Source organism: Montipora foliosa, chromosome 10, assembly GCF_036669935.1.
Source record: "Montipora foliosa isolate CH-2021 chromosome 10, ASM3666993v2, whole genome shotgun sequence".
NCBI classification, from domain to species: domain Eukaryota; kingdom Metazoa; phylum Cnidaria; class Anthozoa; order Scleractinia; family Acroporidae; genus Montipora; species Montipora foliosa.
The window spans coordinates 17,000,080-17,023,644 of record NC_090878.1 but is presented as its reverse complement, the minus strand read 5'-3'; the positions used below and the strand labels follow the sequence as shown (position 1 = coordinate 17,023,644).

The 23,565-nt window shown below is 37.7% G+C and overlaps 2 protein-coding genes across 4 annotated transcripts in view; one reads left to right on the top strand and one right to left on the bottom strand.

Annotated features, from left to right (window-relative positions):
- LOC137972429 (tetratricopeptide repeat protein 28-like) overlaps nt 1–23,565 on the top strand; it is a 35,756-nt gene that overhangs the window by 489 nt on the left and 11,702 nt on the right. For 2 of the 3 annotated variants that reach the window (XM_068819137.1, XM_068819135.1), the window contains exon 2: nt 386–408. The exons of the other annotated variant lie outside the window; for it this stretch is intronic. The gene's annotated coding sequence lies outside the window, so the exon portion shown is untranslated. The remainder of the gene's footprint in view (nt 1–385; nt 409–23,565) is intronic. 3 annotated transcript variants of the gene reach the window in all.
- LOC137972430 (uncharacterized) lies at nt 2,582–12,104 on the bottom strand. The gene is made up of 6 exons (XM_068819139.1): nt 12,068–12,104; nt 11,048–11,366; nt 10,421–10,483; nt 5,326–9,313; nt 4,093–4,169; nt 2,582–3,131 (listed from the first exon to the last, which is right to left on the bottom strand). Exon 4 carries the CDS (start codon nt 9,132–9,134, stop codon nt 7,131–7,133), a length of 2,004 nt encoding a protein of 667 aa, XP_068675240.1. The 5' UTR covers nt 9,135–9,313; nt 10,421–10,483; nt 11,048–11,366; nt 12,068–12,104; the 3' UTR covers nt 2,582–3,131; nt 4,093–4,169; nt 5,326–7,130.

Here is a 23,565-nt window from a genome sequence, read left to right as displayed (position 1 = left end):
ATTGAACTGCTTCGTTAATTTGCTCAGTGTTATCAATGAGTATGAAATTGCATGGCCGTGTTCTTTATCATTTCCGCCATTTGTCATTTAAAAACAACCGCAACTTAGGAGTTGCTTCTCTGCGCTTTTCTTTGTGATGTAAGTGGGCTTCATGCTAGTATCCTTAAACTTCGATGCTATAAGATTGTTTCTTTCCCTATATCTTTCTTCTTTGCTCCCAAAGCGACTGTCGAACGCACTATACTAGTTCTGTATTTATTTTGCTGAATTAGTGATCACGGTTATTCAGTTGTGATTGACGCAAGAAAACAATCTACCAGTATCGCTTAAGTTATCCAGTAATTTCTTTTCAGTGGGATCAATATTTATTCCGTCTTCTCAACAGGTTGTGACGAAGAACACTGCAAGGTAATTTGTTATTCTAGGTTGCCCGAATCTTGTTAAATGTTTGTTCGTTTCTTGTGTTCATAGATTGAACTATAATTGCCTCTATTCGATCTCTTTCCTTGTGCATCGTGAAAGTAAGTAAATGGTGTATCTTGAATTTCTTATGCATACCGCTTAGATTCAAACTGGAGGGAGTTAAGAGGCAAAAGGCCATTAAGAATGCATTGAAGAGTTCATCCATAAGAAATGAACTCTGTAGTGTGTCCTTGAGTTCAAGTTTCACTTACATGTTAAGGGGCTGCAACAAGGTAGTGCAGTTGACTTTGTGTAGTTTTACCAATTACTCGCCCCGATACCCGCTATGCAAATTAAAGTTAACCCAGAAATTACTCAGTTGTTAATAAAGAGCACAACGCACCGAAAGCTTCGTGACGTCCCTGTGGGACGTTGAAGAACCCACACACTATTCGATAGGAGGAGGGGATGTAGTCCCCGGTGTTGTGGCTGTCCTGTTCTATCCAGCAGAAGTGGCCGGCTTTGCTGTGATGTCTCTAAAAAGGCTTGGGGTGTATGAGGTCACCTAAGGAGAAACAGTCATAAGTAAAAAAGGGACTGCCGAGTGGCTGATACATGTAGATGTAGATGTAGATGTAGAGAAAAAAAAATGTCTGTCGAGCATACATAATTTAAATTACAAAGTGCAAAGATACGGTTTTAAAAAAAACTATATACTAGGGAGAACAGTTTGTAAACATTCCAATCCATTCAGTTTAAATTTTTAAATTTTGCCCATCCATGCTCTGGCCACTTCTTACTTGTTTCCTCCTGTTTTGATTCCCTATAATTAAAATTGAAGCAAGATTGTTTTTGCGCGTTTATTTTGTAAAACGGTCTGATGATCAGTAAGTTGTGACTAACACACGCACGCAAACAATCTACCGATATTGCTTATCCCTTAAAATTTATTTATAGTTGGATTCCTTGTTGCATCCGAACCCGTTCCAAGGAGGACATTGCAAGGCAATGCGACACTTCTTGTTAATTATGCGTTTGTTGTTCGATCGAAATATACTGCTTTCTGTTCTTTGCTCATTTGTACTGTACATTGATAATAGCATGATGTCTCATCGGCTTGGACGTCTTCACTTTTACTCATTGTTTAATACGAGACGAAGTAGTTTATGCGTAATACACAAAATCTGATTACTTTTTACTGGCCTCCTGTTGTTTTCTCTATACTTTACATTAAGGCAAGAAAGTATGTCAGTCTTGTTTTTACGAGAATTTTGTAAAGCGGTCACGGTCACGGTCATATAGTTTCATGCAAACAGTCTTCCGATATTGCTTATCCCTTAATTGATTTATTTGGAGCCGGATTCCTTGATGCCATTGAACTTATCCCAAGGTCAATGCAAGGTACTTTCGCCATCTGAGAATACGTAGTTATTTCTTTGTTGTTTGATCGATCTACACTGCCTTCTATTCTTTGCTCAGCTGTACATCGAAAAAGTAAAAAACTAAGTAAATCGCATATGTTTAGTTTTTCCTAAGAGCGGTAAGTTTCAGTTTTCTTATCCGGTTAGATTTCCAATGGAAGGCGTGAAATGAAGCAAAAGACGAACACGAACGCAAACAATCTACCAACATTGCTTATCCCTTAATTTTTTTGCAGCCGCACACTAAAAATTAAAGTGTAAGACTACACTTAAAAATGGTGTAAAATTGTTGCCAGCCCCGCAAGCCGTTTTTTTGTGTGTATTATTACACCAACTTCTAAAGTGTAGTTTAACTCTCAAAAGGAGGGTAAATTTATACGCAAAGTAGTGTAAAATGTGTGTAATACAACTTTGCACTTGTAAAATTACACATGTAGCAAGGGTAATAATATCAGAAAGGAAGGGTAAAATTACACTCTAAAATGGTGTACCATTGTTGCCAGCCCGGCAAGCCGTTTTTTTGTGTGTAGTATTACACCAACTTCTAAGGTGTAGTTTAACTCTCAAAAGAATGGTATATTTAAACGCAAAGTAGTGTAAAATGTGTTGTACAACTTTGCACTAGTAAAATTACACATGTAGCAAGGGTAATAATATCAGAAAGGAAGGGTAAAATTACCCCGTATGATGGTGTAGTGATCTACCCCATCTAAAAAACTTGAAATTACACGATAAAAAAGTATAATTCAATCCCAATATGAAGTGTAATTATGTTTATTTAACATCTATTTATCAATAAAATTATACGTAACAATGGGTAATATAAACTCAATCGTAATTACACTTGCTAACTTAAGAAAAAAAACGCACAACTCTAGATAACTAATAGCCTACAGTGTATATGAGTTCTTTAATAAGGGAATAACATGACTTTTTTCGGGAATATTGTTATTTGCGCCCGCGTTGTGTCATTTGCGGCCCTCGCGCGCAAATGACATTACAAGGGCATAAATAAACAATATTCCCAAAAAAAAGTCATGTTATTATCATTATTATCAATGAACAAGGCCAAATGATATCAAGAATGCGAGTTTTAATAATACAACACGCTAAAAATTAAAGTGTAAGACTACACTTAAAAATGACGTAAAATTGTTGCCACCCCCGCTATCCGTTTTTTTGTGTGTATTATCACACCAACTTCTAAAGTGTAGTTTAACTCTTAAAACAATGGAGTTCGCCCGCAATGAGGATAAATGGAGGAGAATCTTGCTTCAACCCAGGTAGCTCTTGTTCAGTAGGCACAACCTGCATATATAAAATGAAGTGGAAAAGAACAGATGTTGTAAACATTATAAAAGGTGCAAGTTACATCGAACTGCATGAAGTGCGCCACCCGACAGTTCATGCAGATGGAAATTATACTACATAGTACACTATAACAACTAAATTAACTGCATGGTTAGATCTACTTTACAAGTTACATCAAACTGTATGAGGTGCGCCACCCGCCAGTTCAGATGGAAATTATACTACATAGTACACTATAACAACTAAATTAACTGCATGGTTAGATCTACTTTACAAGTTACATCAAACTGTATGAGGTGCGCCAACCGCCAGTTCAGATGGAAATTATACTACATAGTACACTATAACAACTAAATTAACTGAATGGTTGGATCTACTATTGAAGTTACATCGAACTGTATGAGGTATGCCACCCGCCAGTTCAGATGGAAATTATGCTACATTGTACAATATAACAACTAAATGAACTGCATGGTGAGATCTACTTTACTTTCAATGTCATAAAAGAAGTACACCACTCGAAATGTAAATAGAGTAGGTCAAAAGAAGACCTCAACACATGATAGAAACAAATACATAACGATCAAACTTTATCACCACGAGGGAACACAACACGTAACCATCAAACCTCGTCACAGAATAACAAATCTTACCACATAATGACAAAAACAGACCACAAAAAAAAAAAAAAACTTGAAGTTATAGCTTTCCATAATTCTTTCTTGTTCTCCACTGTATTCTACTACTTCCATTTCATCATTAACCCTAAAATAACCCAAATCCTGACCATCTTCATTGAATTAATGACATACAACTGTAGGAAGTTCAGATTTGACTTAAACTTATTGAAAAAAAAGGGTAAACTCCACTTAAACAATTCAAACAAAGGAAAAACTGTTGCCATAGCATTACTAGCCTAATAAGGACAGGAATACAACGTGGAGTGAACAGTTCTTACCTGTCAACTGTCTTTCGCTTCAGACTGAAGTGTTGCTAGTGGTTGTCTGTAGTTGACTGGCTGGCCGCACTATGTTGCTGAGGAATAAATAGGTGTATCTTCATCAGTAAGAACAAATGGAGACCTTACACTAAAATCTTCAAGGGATATTTGTGCTGAATTGTAATCTAACCTTGCACAGCTCTATTAATTTCTTTATTCTCACATTCATTGCTTTCCTGAATCAAAGAGCCAATTTGAATAAAATCAGTCCAATTCCACTGAACAACACTTTATATTTAGCCTGTGTGGTGACCGACTGGGAAAAAAACCGATTGGAAAACGAAACCGAACCGGAACAAACAAACTAAGAATTGAACAATAATATTATTATTGCAAAAGTAGACAAAGTACACCAATTAAACCAATGGAATAATAAACAGAGATAAAGTTATCTGGGCTATAGGTTGGCCAGCTCTTCACAGTCTGGGTCCAGCAATGGGTTACTCATGAAGTTCTCTTCTATTTAGCCTTACACGAATGTTTTCACTTCGTGACACGTATGTCTTTCTCTAAACAAATCTCAGTAAAAAACAGCCGCCATTTTTGTAATATCACGCCCCTGGTGAGTCATGGGTAGTACCAGTCCTTTACACTTACCTGGCGCTGTTGTCGCGCGAGAAAATCAATTTTCCTTATAATCTTCAATTTTGGCCCAACATTACGAATTACGGAATAAGTTATGCTTTCAAATCACCACCCGTATAACTTTCCAAGAGGCCAAGCAAAGAATTCCTCATCAATTTCCATGCATGAAAGAAACATACATTTATATTAAATTTTAAGGCGGGAAGTTGCGGTCACCTCGCCAACGAACAAATACCACAACATTATGTTTATGAAGTTAGGTAGATTTCACCTATTCTGCGCGCCGGCATATCATTTTCCGGGAGAAGTATTCTAACTGACGGTCGCCGGGACCTAAGGTCTTGATTTGGGTGACGTAACGAGCTAACAGTGCCTTCCATTTGTGTCTCAAATCTAAGGAACGTCAAAACACTGCAACAATTCTTTCGTTTTCAACGTAACAGAAAACAGCTTGTACTTTTTTATGTATTTAAATACATCGTCCTTTGGTGCGAATTGTGGTCTATCCAAAAACACTTGGATCGACTACAATACGCACCAAAGCACGATGAGAACATCATGACCCTCAAAACTTAACAATAGAAATAATGAACACAGTTTACTCACCACGAAAGGATTCAGCATATTTGTTGTACGGGGCGCCTAAACTGGTAAGCCATTCGCCTACTTCCTCTACTGTCCATAGTTTAACATCTGAGCATCCATGAGCAGCCATTGAATTTAAAATAACGCAAGAAACCACGCCGAGCTAGTGTGTTGCTATTTCTGATCATTTCGGCAGTTTTGTCTGCGATATAAATTTCAGCGGTTCAACGCTCAAAGAGTCTGGTAAATTTCAAAATGGCGTCTTATGTTGTCAAAGTTCACAGTGTGGTAGAAGAGATTATTAGAACATCTCGACGTTCTGAGAAGGAGATGAATGTGAAGATTGGTGATGAACTAATGCAGCTGACTAGGGCAATCGTTAAAAAACACACTTTTCAACCCGAAAATGCTTACAAGTATCATCTCGCACAGCCTTCGCGAATGTTATCAAGATCAGTGGTGCACTGGAATAAAGCAATTTTACGGAGACTAAGACCAAGACCCAATGGTTCATCTCCTTGGACAGTAAAATTTCAGCGACACGTGCCATTAGAAGTTTTTGCGTGTTTCAAGGCTGCTGCGCTTCGAAAGGAGGGCGGAGGATTGTTGGTGAAAAATAGTAAACACGTGGAAGAAATTCAGTTCCACGTTGGAGCTTCTTTGAGGGACTTCCTGCTGGAATTTGCCAACAAGTACAAAAAATGCCTTTTAGTAACTGAAATCATGTGTAAAATAGAAAAGGATGATTCTTATAGCATGGTAATCATTAACCAAGGTCACCCTGCCATATGGCATTATTCGAAAAATTTAGAGATTATGAGGTTCACAGCAAGATATGGGCATTACAACAGATTGGGTGTCCCACAGTTTACTCTGTAGGCAATCTATGCAAATTATGTTGCTATTTTATTATATGTTTATGGAACTTACATTGACTGTATAGTCAAACCTGAATTAGGGAGACAGTAGCAAAAGTTTCAAAATTTGTCAACTCTGATCCCTTGTTTTCTGGAAAGTATTTAATACCCCTATTCATATTAAGGAGATACTGGAGTGTTCTCTGAGGGTGGCCTGGATGGATGGTATGTTGTTATAAACTTGTTATATATGTTATGTATATGCATTAGACATATTGCAAATTATCACAGTTTAGGTGAATGACCTATGGGAGGTGTATGTATATGGTCAGCGGTGTTGCCTGTTATTTTCAAATGCCCGTAGTAAAGTGTCAAATCAAGGGCAGCTCTCTTGACTATAGTTGTTTGTCTGCATGTGCATTGATAACAGGAGCTACATATGAAAACACAGGTATTTGAGATTATATGTTGTTGATTTGAAAAACAATCAAGTTTCACACATCTTTGTAACATGTCACAAGATTTATTAGTAACAAATGTTCACAATCCTATCATGTGAAAAACAGAGTGAAAGTTGTTATATAACATTGTTGAATCAAAATAAATCATTTGTTATGGTGAAGCTGCACTTAATTCAGCAACCACTATAAAACAGGTAAAATGTTGCTACAAGTACCAACTTAGTAAGAAAAGTACTACCTTCAAGTCTGGAAACATTAGGGCAAACTGAGACTCGCACCAGTATTCATATCATTTCAAGTCTTGTGCCTTAGACCCTTTTCACACCATTAACTGTAGACCACATTTCCAGAACCTGATTTTGCAGTGGAAGTATGTTTTGCAATGGTTAAAATTAACACCACCCCCCCCCCCCCCCCTGATTCGCACTTTTGCACAATAGCACTACAAATCTAGTCGTAGCAGAGGTTTCCCCTGTTGCTGTACTCTTGTACAATGTTCATATAGGTACTACTGCTGAAACACTAAAAGAGCTTGTAAACCTTTAGACAACTCTCCTAAATCTGCTGTTTTGACAATTTCTTTGTAGATAAGAGAGGAGCAAAACTTGCACTTCTCTGCATTGGGGTCCTTTGGATACCCACAAAAGCAAAAGCTGTCAGTGTTGATATATGATGGGATATACTGGTTGGTACACTTTGCATACCCAAAGTGATGTGGGTCAGCCCTTCTAAGCCAAATATTGGAAACAAAGTCATGTTTGAGAACAACTTCCCATCTTGACGAAAGACTAGCATGCTTTGCATACTGCTGTAACCTTACGTGTTTGGCCTCCCGACCTTGCATGCTGTTCACACCCAAACCCATTTTATACTTGTTAAATAAAATTCTAGTGTGATATGGGACAGCATAACCTATTGTCCAGACAGTAGGGCTCACATGATGAAGCAGGGTGGAAACTACATTAAAGAATCTAAGACAATGGTTTTCTAGTTCAATCAAATCTCGATCTTCTATATTTACCCTCGAAAATAGTGACACTGCACCTCTCAGTTGTAAAGCACAATGGGCAATTGCAGAAAGCCTCACTTGGGTTTCAGGTGGATCCCCCTCACCCTCTAAAGCAGCAACAAGGTACATAAACTTGTGACAAAGTTTCTTAGTTTCTTTACCTGTGAATCTGTAGTCAAAACTCCCTTTTCGGCCACTGTTAAACCACTTTTTCACTTTTTTCAGTAGCCTTCCTGCCCTTACCTCTGTTTTAAGTGCAAAAAGATACTTTGCAAAACAAGAATTCTCAGGAACATCAGTAATATCTTTGCATGAAGAAGGAATGTTAGATTTATCAACACTCATAGACAAGATGGTATTGTGGACAAACTGCCATGCATTATTTGCATTGTGAAGGGGCTCTGCAAATCCAGCATCAACAAATGGGCCAATTAAAGGTTCATGTTCTTGCCTTGAACTCTTTTCCTTAATGAAATTAAGAACTTTTGTTCTTTTCGTTGATTCTGCAAGAGACGACTTGGCAAGCTTTTCTTTCAGCTCATTTACAGCTGCAGCTACCACTAGTCTCTCTGAGAAAACCCATGGGTGCCATGTATTTTCAGGCTTTGGCCCAAGAGACCCATTTGTGATGTGCTTGTTACTGTCATTTACATCCCCAAAAGAAGAAAAGTAGTAAGCGGCATTACTAAGCTCCCCAGAGTACGATGCTAAAAATTTCATGTCAGAGGGAAACAATTTTAATGAAAATTTCACTGTGCAATTTCGTACTAAAAAGGTCTTTTTTTCAATTGATTGAAATTCATGAACAAGTCTCCTGGCAAACCTTTGCATAACAATGTGATTTTCAGAGCAATTGGCTCCAGCCAACAGAAAATTTTCTTTTTCACTTGTAATATGACTTCCACTGTTGAGAAAAGATATCAACCAGGCCGTAGCCTCATCATCTTTTCCAAAAGGTGCACCGTCAGCCCCACATGCAACATGAAAGTGATATTTGTCATTATTGAAATATAAAATGTGTGACTTTTCACCTAATGTTTCATCAATTGAAATGAAGAGGTCTGCCAATTCAAGCAAAGTATCAGTGAGCTCTCTATATGCACCATTAACCTGTTGGCTTTCATCTAAATCCTCATACAACTCAGAAAAATCATGGACTGTAGATGCATTCCAAGCATGATTAACATATTGCTTTAACTTATCATAAGTCAAAAGCTTTGGGATTCTCACACCCTTCAATAGTTGAAATGCTGTTCTTTGTTTGCTAGTAATGCTAGTAGACATGGACAAATTGGACCTGACTGCTTTGTACTTTTCCTTACTCATTAAGCCATTACTGTACAGTACTTTCACACTTCGCATGCTGTTTACATCACTACATTCAAAGTTGCCAACAAAATTTTTAACAACTGCCCCTATAACTTTATTTACAACTTTTGTAGAGTTTGACACATACTTAAGAAGTTGTTTGGGTTTAGATTTTTTCACCACAGTTAACCACATGCCATCTAAGGCAGGCTTTATGTTATCTGATGTTCCTCCATGAATTTGTTTACAACTCTCTAGGGTTTCATTCCTTCTCCGCCTGCCTGAAATTTCACTCTTGGGAACTTTAAATCTCTCTGAATTTGCATCACACAGTTGAGATGGTTCACGTTGCCTCTTGATTGTTTTTCTCTTTCCTTAAAGAGAAACAAGATGTTATTAACTAATGCCTGCATTAAACCACTCAACAGTTGTGTCTGGGCAAATTATACTGTCTGATTATGTAACTTGCACAAAACTGACTAATGAAACAGTCAAAAGGCTTTAGCTACAGATTACCTGATATATTCTTATTGATACCTATCTATCTAACAATAAATAAAAAAATATATATGTCTATGTTGCAGTTCAATTAAAATTTGCAGTAAAATTTTTCTCCCTTTGTTTTTGGGTATGGTAATGTATGATAATTAGCTTAAAACTAGTCGTTCTCAATGAGAAGGCAAATGCTTGAGTAGAAGGAGACCTGATCAATGCAAGCAGCCCCAAAGAGGGGAGATTAATTTTTGTAAGACCAAACGCCTTGTAGTAGTCGATGGTGATGGTAGCCATTGACATAACATGTGACTGCCTTCGTTCCAAACTCAACCGACAATGCGAAGAATCTGAAGCGAAATGTTTCTCAAACCAGAGAACAGCACAGTTTGAAAGCTCTGACGACTTTCAATAATGTATCTAATTCGATTCGTAATGATACTGACTGAAAACAACAGGAAAATCCTGAGGAAAATCCGCCACTACACAAATCCGGGCGAACTCAGGCAACCAATCCCTAGATTCATTGCGCGATAGCCCCGGGATGCATTGCAAGATTAGTGTTGCTCTCGCTCGCTGCACTCGCTTGAGCAACAAAGGGAGAAAATAATTTAAACCAAGGATAAAATTGGAACACAACATCTATTTCAGTATACTATCTCTCTAACTTGTTATCTCTGGGGTCAACTGCTTCCTATTGTGTTGGAAATTGTGGGAAGTCAGGAAGGTTCTTGCAACTGCTTGTTTCCTTTTAACTCTCATCACCTGTGTATTAGAATGCACCAGTTGCTATTCCAAGACTATAACTTCTCAATCATAAGGAACCTTTTCAACAAACTCTGATAAGGTATCACCACAGTTTAGAAAATGATGTTCCAACTGGATAACTAAATGTTGAATATTCAAAATTGGCAAACTGGTTGATGGCAGTCCCATGACTAATGGAAAACTCAAAATATGTTCTAAATCAATTTCTGGTGCAATGTTACCTTGGTTGTGAGAGACTTCAACTGCTTCCTTTCCCTCTCTAGGGCATTGCTAACTGCTCTTTTCTGAAGAAAAAAATTTAATGACTTTCCTGAAAAAAGTATCCCCTTCTAAAATTACAAGCAATAATTCAATCATGAATAAGTAGCAACTACCTACTATACAAGACAATACTTCTTGAAATAATTTTATCAAGGTAATGTATAAATTGGTAAGTGCTTAAATAGCAGATGACAACCTTAAAATGTCTTATATTGTACATTGTATACGTCGTGCTATTCAATTTTACCCTTGTTCAATTTTTCTTTCCTTTGTTCTATACTCATTATCATACATAACCAAACGCAATAAGACCATGCCTTTTTTTTCCGTTTAGCATCGAATGCGTTTCCTGATATTGGGTCGGTCAGTCGGATTGAAAAAAAACAACCTAAAAAAAATCATTAGCAGTCTAGGAATTGGAGGCCTGGTACCCCAGCATCATAGCTGTGGAGCCAGGAAAAAAAATGCGGTCGGACGGCACTTAATAGAGAAACAAGAAAACAAGGGGATGGCCTAACAAAAGAAAACAATCATTGAACAACCAAGGATAACATTTAACTACAACATATCCACCTAAAGCAACCAACCTCAACTATCACAGTATCCAACTTGTCTTTTTCCATTTGCAAGGACATGCACTCTAACAAATAATTTGCTTTTACATTTTTCATGGCATATTTATACTCCCCAATCGGAAATCTTTTTTTATTTTTAGTTCTTGTGTTTTTCACCCGCTTTATTCTTCCTTTTCGTGCCATCTCAACCACGTCGCAGATATGACCAGAAAGAGCAACACATCTTTACATCCTTGCCGAGTTTCTATGACACCCATAGGCTTCCTCAAAGATTCTAGAGGCAACTGCAGATGTAAATGAGCTGAAAGAAAAGCTTGCCCAGTGATGTCTCCTGCAGAATTGACAAAGAGAACAAAAGTTCTTAATTTCATTGAGGAAAAGAGTTCAAAACCAAAAAAATCTAGGGTATGATGCTAAAAATTTCATGTCAGAGGGAAAGAATTTCAATGAAAATTTCACGGTGCCATTTCTTACTAAAATTAATGATCTTTTTCAATGCATTGAAATTCATGAATAAGTCTCCAAGCAAACCTTTGAGCTGTGTTGCTCGATATTTTAAGTCATATTCATTTGGACGTACAAAATTACTGTCAAACTAAAGGAAACCTCAAAATAATAGTTATCTAAGGTAGAAAAATATCAAAGAGGTAATGATGAATAGAAAGGGGACAAGGATGGTTGAGGATGGAGAAGATTAAAACGGATAGTGAACGACGAACCTGAAGATTCGCCACCCGTGCAATGACAAGTCTCCAGACCAATCTAAAACAACAACAACTATACACGCGGTACAATTTTTCATCGCCACAGTAAACCAATCCCATACAAATTCAGCAGCGACAAAAACTACAAGGTTTCTTCCAGGAACCTATGATTTTAGATTGGCAATAGCTCACTCTTTCAGCGATATATCTACAAAAGACGGCAGAAATCTGCTCACTGATGACAAAGGTGCTATACAGGGCAAAACTCCAAATAATTAATCTCAACAGTGTGCAAAAACCTTAAAAATAGGCTCAAAACAAAGCTTACCGTCCCATGAAACCGGCCATCTTCTTTAACCTCATCCACGTGGTCTTTATTTCCCACAATTCCGTTTGAAAGTTGGAATACCTTAGCATAAATTTGAATAAGCCGCCATTCATTTGGGCCGCCATCTTGAATTTTTACGCTGCACATTTGACATGACCGAAATCGCGGGCGCGGGAGCTCGGCGTGACAGGACCTCCAAATAATCAAAATCCTTCTCCGAAGACTGGCCGAATGAAAAGTAATACAAAGAGGGTCATCAAGTTTCTTTATCGCTATTCAATAATGCATCTTGATTGGCGGAGAATTATGTCGCCTTTTTGACCGGAAATTTTTGTCAAAAGACGTAAATACCGCAGCCAACCACATGGCTCGAAGTGACATTTGTAACCGGAAACAAACCTTTTGAATTTTACCATGCAGCTGACACCTATGCTTGTTACGAACCAGATTTTTAGGAGCTTAAAAAAACTACCAGTACTCGCTCACATTCGTAGTCGGCATTCGCACAACCCAAATTTTCTTGTCATTTGTGGTAGGCCTGGGTACAGCAAGACTTATAAACTCTTTTCAAGTTTTGAATCTCATTTTCCCCGCAACAATCCTGAACTTATTTAGGAAACGGACGAAGGGAAAGAGAACGAAATTCTTTCTCATGATGATTCGGATGATCCCGTACATTCGCCCAGTTCAGAGGGAGAAAGCGACTCAAAGAATGACACCAGAGATACATCTTCGAATGTCTTCGAAACGTTGATATATTCATACTTAAACTAGAGAGTGTGACAAATTGAGCCAGACTGCAATGAGAACTACGTACAAATAAATAAGCCCTGAGGACAGTTTGTTCGGCCCAGTATATCATATTTATGAATAGCTATTTGTAAGCCCACAACTGAATGAGTTAAAAAACCACTCTAACATGGTTTAGATTAATCGGCCTTTTACTATTAAAATTGGTGTAAAAGTACACTTCCAACTGCGTAATTTTATCCTTAATAATACGCATAAACTTTTATCCTTTAAAAAGAGTAAAAATACCCTACATATAGAGTAATTTTAGAAGATTATTTTGGTGTAATAGTTTACACAGTAACAAGGTGTAAAAATACCCTACATATAGAGTAATTTTAGAAGATTTTTTTGGTGTAATAGTTTACACAGTAACAAGGTGTAATTTTACATTTTCGCGTTCGTAACATTACACTTTAATTTTTAGTGTGCGAATTACTTATTCCTGCTCAACAGTTTAACAAGGAACATTGCAAGGTAATTAGTCATACTAGCTAGCTCGATAAAGTTAATCATTTGTTTGCTGTGTGCACTGATCAAACTATACTGCCCTCCATTTTTTCCTTGCACATCGAAAAAGTAAGTAAATGATTAGATGTATCTTGATTTTTTTTCTAAACAGTGAGAGTACTAGTTCCTCAGTTTTTTTTTATCCGTTTAAATTGAAACAGGAGGGAGTTGCGACACAACTTTAGCCATAAGACTTCTTTGATGTCTCGTTACTTTCAAGCCCCACTAGACGCGCTGCATCATGGCAGTGCAGTTTAGAGCGAATTTCAATCGAGTGTCGTAAAAGAAAAACCAAAGTAACTACTTTGGCCTATCAAAAAGGACGGAGACAATCCAGGAAACCAATCAAAACTTATCATGGCAGTGCAGTTTATTTTCTATAGTGTTACCAATTACTCGCTTCTACCGTTCCCGCTATGCAACTTATGGTTATCCCAGAAATTACTTTTAAACACAATGCAAAGCTTCGTGACAAAAAGATGTTGTCGAGAATACATAATTTGAGTTACAAACAACAACGATAAACTTGCACAAACCCAAATTCTAATCGATTTAAATATTTTTCATTTTTGCCTATCTCTGCCTCCTTTTGCATTTGCTGTGTTATTCAAACGGCCCTTTAATGTTTCAACTAGTTTAATTTACGTTTCGCTTGATTTGGTTGCCAGTTTACAGTGGCTGAATTTGACTAAATTTCGTGACACATCACCTTTAAAGCTAACCAAGGTTAGAGCCTCATATATTTCCGTTCCAACAACAACTTGACCCTCAGTGAAACAATTGAGTATTTCGCTAACATTCATTTGCTCTCGATTTGTGTTAAACCGCACCATTACTCATTTTCGCCTCGTTGAAAACACGAAACTACATGTAATTATCTTTTCTTGACTTATATTTATAGCAAATACAATATCTCATTTGAAAGGTTACAAAATAGGCTTTTCAGTAAAAAAGAAAATTAATAAATAAAATAAAATAAAATAAAATATATTCTTTTCTTTTTCTTTTTCTTTCTTTTTGTTTAACATGAATGTTTTCATGTAACGTTTCAATTTGAATTGTCACATCCCAGTACTATAAATATGCCTTGCCGTTATTTTTTACTTGTTCATTCGACAATGATGACATGAAGTCGTCGAAACGTCATGTTAATTTCCTCTCGTTAATTTTCGTACTTAAGTGTTTTTCGAAACCGTTTTTTTTTTATAAAAATAAAAATCAGCATAAAAACCAACGAAAATTCAAAATTGCATGTTCTGGTACAAAAGGTTGGAAAATAAGTGTTTCTTTTATTTCCACCTAATTTGGCTAAAAAGAATCATCCGTGTTTTGTCAGAATGTTTTTAAATTATACGTGTAAACACCTGTCATTTATCTATGGCGACAAACAATGGCAATTGTGTTTTTTTACCACAATTGCTTGTAATCTGATTGGCTACTTTGCCGTTGTCGATGAGTCTAGACAACGCTGTACGCGTCATGCTCGCGTCATTTTGTCACGCAATGTAATAGCCAATCAGGAACGCCCATTTTGGGAAATAAACCAATCATATTGCTAGACAGTTATAGACAACGCTTGCTCTTTCTTTGAGTCATGATTTTGGTCACGCTCTGAAATAAAAACTTTGCGCCTCGTGAGTCCACAACATTTTGACCACTGTGATGACGAATATCGTTGTCGATGAGAATACAGACAACGCTGAACCACATTCGATTTGTTAATTCGAACAGTCTATAAAAAGCAATTTTGTTTCCACAAACGAACCACGTAAAGCCCTTGACAGTCGCTGTCATTTCTTTTCTCCTTGTGAGCCCTGTTGCATATGACCTACTCAAGATTCCTGGCTCAAATTTTTGGTCAAAACTCCAAATTTGGTTAAAACCGGAAGTAACAATTTATCGTGACGCTTTTTGTTTTGTGGTTCCATTTGGACCCAAAGAGCGCGGACAACGTAAATGAGTAAATGACTTAATTTGCACAGTTTGCTCCAGTATAAAATGACTTCTTGTTCTTTCTGTTCCATTTGCAACGGTTAACTCTCGTAAGAACTCAGTTGGCCGCTCAAGTTTTATTCTTGATTCTGACTTCACTACAACGAGACTTCTATGTGTGAAAGTTATTAAGGATGTATCAGTCAATCCACTGCTCAATGCGATATGAGGTAGAATGAACGAAAGGGAAAATCAAAAACAAAACCAAAGACTCAAATACCGAACATTCTCGAAACCCACGACGTAGAATCCAAATTATCATTTACATATCAACGGTTTTTCATCTACCGTGGTGCTAAAAAAGCCTAGAATCCAAATTTTCATTTACACATCCATATTTAGCAGGGACGGTTTTCCATGAGCTGTGGTGCTGAAAAAGCCAATCCTGCACACCCACATTAGCAGCTGCAGAGGAGCCATCTGCCCTTGAAGAATGGGTACCAAATTGAGAAATATCCGTTAGTATGTCTTTAAAAATACGTTTAAAATATCGTTTAAAATAAGAAATAGGCCTATTAACAGGCACTTGCAAAGAGGGCGAAGACTTTAATGATCCGGGATCCCCAGATAACGCTCATCCTCAGATAAATAACGTTTTAAAAACATAACATAACAATACATTATGATCCACCATGTCAAAGGCCTTCTTAGGTCATAGAAAATACCAGAGGAGTATACCTTTTCATCCATATTAGTTTGAATTTTGTTGAGAATACCTAGAATTCCATGCTGAATGCAATAATTCTTTCTAAATCCATATTGCGACGTAAAAAACATGTCATTCTTATCTATGAAGGATTTAAGACGTGTATACATTATTATTGAAAACAGATTATGACAATATTGGAGGATAATTGCTTGGATCAGTTTCGTCATCCGTTTTATGTACCCGAATTACTTAAGCGTGCTTTAATCTTTAATTAATAGATCAATTCATTAGTTTAGCTAAGACATGGCGCGGTGCAGACTTGAGAAGACGAACTGGGCAAGAGTAAATCCCTTATGCTTACTTGATGAAGTACTCAAAATTGCCATTTCAATTTCGGTACAAGTGACAGCAACAAATTAGAAAGAATTGGGGTAGTTTGAATTCCAAAGGTAGTCTTTAAAGCCACTAGTGGATGGTGGTATGCTATCTGCAAGCTTTGGTCCGGCGGATGCGAAGTGCTGGTTCAATGTATATGCTATTTCTGATTGGTTTTGAGTTATTCTCTGATTGTTAGGAAGTTCAAGAGTTGTTTCAGTCCTCGTCAGCCTCTTCTTATTAATCAAACCATTAATACCTTCCCCCTCTTTTTCCTGTTAGCGGAGCTCCGCGCGCGCACGAAGCACCATAGTTAAGAAAAATATGGTAACCCATGGATGCGAGAAATCTTGATTTTTCAGCCATGACCTCATCGACCGTCCGTCCGTACGTCCGTACTTCCATACGGAAGTCCACCCCTCCATGAATGCCAATGTGACCAGTATCATCTAGTTTACGGCATACATCGTTGAGGTCAATTGACACCTGTCAAATCGAGGTATCCGCTGACCAGTGTCACTTGACCATATCGCGGGTTCAAGATCAGAGCTCACTGAGGTTGACCACCGTACTGGTTTTCGATTGGATCGCGAATTTTTAAAAGTGGTTTAATCGGATTTTCCTTCGTTCAGGTATGAAACTCGCACTTTTTACTCTAAACTGGAATTAAATAACAATTATCTGTATTCTTTTGGACAAAACAAATAGTTGATTTGTTTGTTTGTTTTGCTCTAAAATGCGAGCGAACAAGTACTTTTGTAATTCGTTTGTCCATGTGTTTTTTGACTTACGTGCTTCGACAGTGACAAGACAATTTTTGCCCTTGTTATAAACACGTAATCACAATGAGTTCCCGTAGATTTAGGGAGAAATATCACCAGGAGTTTGTTTAAAGCATCTAAAGGTAATTTGTTGGAGCGGATCGTGTAAGACGTTTGTCCTCTCTTGGTTGCATTGCCGTATTTTGCCTATTCTTGTTCGAAGACAAGCTGTCGTGTTTCAATGAAATACATCAAAATGTGAATGACCTTTTGTGCAGAGATAAAATGGAATAAAATGAAGTACATCAGTACAACTCTTTCTTTACCTGGAACTGACAAAGTTGGGGATTCTTATTCCCTGACTATTGACAGTTGACTCTGAAATTGATTTTTTTCTTTCCCCTTTGCTCCCTGTGGGTGTGCTTGTTTTCTTTTAAAACTCGTGCGATTCAAGGAAATTTCATTGGCAAACTGGTGAATTCCAAAGTAAATTTCATTCGAAAAACCGATATCACACTCATTGCTTCGTTCATGCGATATCGGTTTTTTGCATGAAATTTACCTTGGATTTCAAGCAAAGAAAACGATTTAATTAAGCAGTAACCGGAAACATCAAAACGCGGTCATTTCGAAATCCCTTTATTTTCACAACCCTACGGGCAGTAAGAATAAATAATCAGGGAGCTCCGCCTTTAGGCTTGTCTAAATCTATATATTAAAGCTTTTTGCTGAGGCAGATAAGATTGGAAATTTTGTTCCTGTACAGCTTATGTTACTGCTGAGTCTACAGCCCAGCTATGTTCTCTTTGTTGCATTGTTTTTGGCGCATGCGCACGGTGCGCGTCCTGGTTAGAACACAAGGCCACCGTGTTAAAACACGCAGTTTTACGCATTTTCGAACGATCGGTAACTTTTACGTTGTTTTTAATGTTTTGCTTCGTTTCAAATTGATTTTGCTGTATCAAGTTCTGTCAGTCATTAACCAAACCTCGGGTAATGCAAGTGTGAATAAGATAAGAGTGCTGTTATGGCACGAGTGGGCTTACCTGCACGATCACAAATGAGTCTATTCTTAGAATACCCGTTCCCGCAAAAATCATTTGTCATGTCCCTGAAAAAACATGGCAGAAGCAGTCACGCTTGACATGGCTTCTTCTGATTGGTTTAAATTGGCGGATCTTTATTTGTTTTGCGCGCAAAATGTATCTAAAAAGAAATCCATTTGTGACTGCTCTGGGGCAAGACCGCAAAGTGATGGATCAACTCTGTTATCAAATTCACTCTTGTGAAATGGCAATATACAGTCTCACCACCCGCGACAGCTTATATTACCCCGGATCGTTGGAATGAAAAATATATTTTTAAATTTATTTTTATGGTTTCACGTAAACCGCTAGATATCCACGCCTTAGAAAGTTGCTTGTCTTTGCGTTTGGAAACATTTTTTAGAGTAGCATGTTTATGGACAATTTTGTTAATTTTTTTGTCAAAGGAGGAAAAGTACTTTTCAACAGAGTCATTTGCAGCACAGCCTCCCTAGTCAATTTGGGAGATATCTCTGATAAAGTATTATTTAAAGAATTTTGAATAATCACGGATTCTAATATTCTGCTAACGATAATTTAGAGAAACAGAGTGAATGAAGCAGAATAGGCCTTTTGCAACAAACGATCACATGGTATAAAATCCGCCATGCTGGAGGGCAAGCTCATTATTATTCCCCCACTGGGACATTAAAACAAAGGCAAGTCAAGCTTGACTGGTTCAGGTCTCTTTGTTTTAATGTCCCAGTGGGCAAATAATAATGAGCTTGCCCTCCAGCATAGTGGATTTTGTACCATGTGATCGTTTGTTGCAAAAGGCCTATTGAGAAAAGTGGTCTGACACGACATTGCAACTGGAGAGCCCGGGTAGGGATACTCGTCGTTTCTCTTAGGGGTTTAAGTTTCAGATTTTGGTCTCACTTCGGGTGTTCTGGGAAAAACGGCATCCTTTAGGGTTGCGCAGGAAGAAATATAAAAGTGTATATTTACTTTAGGGGTCACAAGAAACGCATTGCTTCTAACAAATCCTGCCATTTTATAGGCTTCGAAAGTTGCGAAAATCCAAGCACCTTTTGTTCACGACCGAGCTAGAACGGGAGTGAGTCAGGTGCAAAGATTCATTTTAGCGAAAAAAATGTTTTGGGGGTAGAGGCACTTTAAGGTAAAGATAAAACATATTCGTGGCGCTTGAGATTGAACTTAAATGAGCGCAAATTAATAAGATTCCTAATTACCTGTGGTGCTTTGTTCGATATGCTATTATGTATTGTCAATAACGTGTCTTGAATTCTTCGAGATTCCATGGAAGGTAGTCTTATCCTTTCCAAGAGATGCTGATAGGATGCATGGTTATCATTATAGACATTTCTCAACGCCCTTTCGTTGACTTTTGCAATTTTTGTGTTTGTTTTTCCACAATGCTGCCAAACTTGGTTGCAGTAATAAGAATCGGTAGTATGCACGAACGATTCAGTCTATTAAGGGCTTTTATTTGGGCACTCACTTTGCGACAAATACTCGAGACATGATCGTCAAATTTTAGCTTACCGTCGAGTTCGTATTGGAACAATGGATATTTGTATCATCCATATAACTGATAATCCTGCATTGTGTTATTGTATACGCCAAATCACTTATAAAAATATTAAACAATTTAGGTCCCAAGACAGAGCTTGAGGGACTCCTCTTAACACCGCTTCCCACGTCGAGAAGGCGGTACCGAGCGTCACTCTTTGATGGCGAGAAGAGAGATAGCTTCACATTAAAGATAGCGCATGATCACTTAAGCCATAGAATTTAAGTCATGCGGTATACGGTGAAAGACCTTACTTAAATCAATGGCTATTGTGCCGATAATGTTATGACTTCCACTGTTCAGTAAGTGCAAGGAGTGCCGTCGGGCACCCATGATATTTTCTGTATTCAAACATAAAATTATGAACAATCTTCTCAAAATGAACTGTCAAATGTTGATGAATAAGATGTTCAAAGATCCTGGACATAGCTGGAAGGACTCTAATTGTGAGTCCTTTTTATGGTGTGGTAAGATGTCTCCTCGTTTCCAGGAGTCATGGACAGCTCTCCAAGTGATGATAGTATTAATTAGATGACTAAGAGGCCGTGTAATTGATGGAATAGACGCCTTGAGTGCACGAGGTGATATGTGGTCATGACCAGTTGCTTTGTTCGCTTTCATTCTCTGTAGAAAACTCATGATTAATTAAATTGAACTCTAACTGTTTATTTCGATTCCAGTTCCTTGGAATATTTGACAGATGCGGTTAATTTTCAAGAGAAGTGTACTGTTTAATGTCCAGGATTTTTATCACATTTTTAAAATAACTATTCAGAATCTCTGCAACTTGATTCTGATCTTCAATTATTTTATTGTTCTCTTTGAGCGTGATATATCCACTATGTGCGCATCTCTTTGAATGCATCAGAGAACGAAGTGAGTTCCAGAATTCTGTGACTAGTGGCTTTACGTATTTCTGGGGTGATAAATTTCGATCGACAGAAGCCTTCCCTGACTTTTCTGCATTTGATGAGGGCATCATCATCCATCATCATCATTTTTATATAACTCTTCCCATGCCCAGTAGATGTCATCTATATCATCAAATACGTAAGCCCCATGAAAAGCAGCGAGCTGCAGATCTTTTTTAAATTCCTCAGTCATCACCATTGAGCTTTTTAAAACACCTTTCCTTTATTAGGCGGGCTTTCGGCTTCAATAACTTCTTATTAAAAATTGTGTAAATTAGCATATGATCACTCAATTGAACAGACACAGACTTCACTTTTTTTGCCGGCTACGTTCGTCCCGTCTTTACACTAAACGGATTACACGAGAGACGCATAATTTGTGTGGACGATTTATACGTCTTTAGCAAATAAACGGCCATTCGTGTCGTGACCAGCAGCCTCTTCCACTGGAAACGTGTTTGATTGGCTCATTAGAAGTTTCTGGATCAAATAAACACCGAGTAACCTAATATCCAGACAAAGAACTGTTGTGAAATAGAGGCAAGTGACTTTTTTTGGCTAAGTTAGGTCCAATAGTGGATGAATTTAGAACCCTTAGATAAGTCTATTTCATGCAGTTTTTTTTTTACCGAGAATATAATCTGTGGGCTTCAAATTCTGTTAAAACGCGACATACAAACAAAGAGAAAATAATAATAATAACGAGATTTATGCCAATCCAAGAAAGTTGCCGAAACATGAATACATTACACTCATAATGACGTCGACCTGGTCTTTTTACCGGCAGCATTTGATGCCAGAGAGTTTTAGATAAGAAAGATAAAAATATGATGCCATCCTTTTCCTGTAAAGCTTTTTCCTCATTCCATAATAGAATTTTTATTTCTACTGTTTCCTTCATTATTGTATCATATTTGTTATTCGTTTTAAGCCCCCGGGCACTTATTTATTTCAAGCACATTTGAGAGGGGGAGCTTACTAGAGAAATGGGGGGGGGGGCTTAAAATATATTCCTTTTTATTCTGTAACTTCTCTATAAACCGAAATCATTTTTTTCCAAAAACCTTCATGAAGAAAGGCAGTTCGTTAGCAAGCTTTGTATGCTTCATAAAATAAATCAAGGACATTGCCCAGCTTCTTTTAATAATTACATTGAATATGTAAGTAATACCCATAGTTATAACACGAGATCTGTTTCCAATAACAATATAACAACACCAGCCTGCAAAAGGAATTCTGGCCTTAGAACGTTTCATTCAAGCGGTTGCCGTTTGTGGAACACTCTTGATGCCAAACTTGGGTCACTCTCCCATACTAATTTTATAAATTACTTATTTAAACTTTACCGTAGCAGGAATTCTTTTATTGATCATTTTGAGATTTGTAAAACTTTGTAGTTTTATTAGTAGTTAATTAATCAATATTGTAATACTAGCAGTTCATTATGTAAATTTAGTTGGTGGATCATACAGGTAGTTAATTAATTAATCGATATGTTTTATTACTTTAATTGTAGGAGGGCCATTCATGGCGCAGAATGGCCATTGTTTGTAGGACATATACTTGCTTTCTGGCATAAATTACTTTTGTCTCACTTGAACTCCCATGTGGGTTCTTAATAGACTCCAATTGGTTGCGGTTAGTTTCTTACAAATGCAAATCTACAGGAAAATGCTGCAAGGTGCGAATACCCAGTGAAATAACTGTCCATCAAATGTACAAGCAGTTTGCAGGCAGTAGATTTCCGAACAAACCCGATCACTCCAGATAGTTTGATAGAAAATCCTACATCTCATTTGCGACATGATTTGCGACAGCTTAAGCCCGGTTCCCACTTGTGCAATAAGCACAAGTACAAGCGTAAGTATTAAAAAACACGGGTGGGAACCGGCTTGAAATAAACGTGAAATAAGCATAAGCGTAAAGCGCAAGAAAGGAAAGCTTATCATACAGTTGTGTTTATTTCACAAGTGGGAACTGGCGTGAGTTTGCACAAGCACGACGATTCGCACACCATCTTGAATCTTACTAGATCTTCTCGGACGTTATTACTACGCTTGCGTATGCTAAATTTTCTTCGGCTTGTCTCACTGTGTAAACGGCGCAAGCTTATGTGCTTACGCTTGTGCTTATCGCTTTAGTGGCCGGTTCGTATGTTGTGTCATGAGCGTTTTTAACACATTTTTACTAAGCCTCTTGTGGACTGGAGGCAGACCTCTCGTTGCGACTAATGTTTACCACTTTTGTAAATTGTAATGACAGAGAATTTCACAATTTTTGTCTTGTTTCCTGTCACGTTTCATTTTACATCATTCGGAGCTGAGAAATCAACAACCGTGATTCACGAGAAACATGCTTGGCTTAACTTTAATTACGTTCCAGAACTCCCCTGTTTTCTATGTTTGAAAATGGGCCAAAATTGTCATTACTTTAATTAAAGAAAAAATAGAAACTCGCCTTAAATGCACGAACCGACTAGTTGGTTTTCTTTGCCGTGCGACAGTTGTTGAAGCGTTTTTCGCAACTCTAATGCGTAAAACACAAGTGTGCGCCGCTCTCTAAGAAGCCGACCATTACGAAATCGACTCGCTGGATTCTCTGAGTATTTTATAGTTTGTCGCTCGATACATTTTCGGTTCAGATTTCTTTTTGCCCGATTAAGAGATTGTCGATGCTGGAACCGCGATCAATCTTACGGCTGAAACCAAGCACAGATATTTTAATGCTTTGTATTGTGGCGTCAGGTCGCAAGCAACCGTTAAGCTGGCGGCATGAAGCCAACATGATGAATGAGTTTCTGGTGAGTTTCGGACGCGTTACGCTGGCGACATGGAAAGGGAAAGGGAAAGAGAAATGATGATGATCAAACTTCTCCGCACAATTATTTGTGGC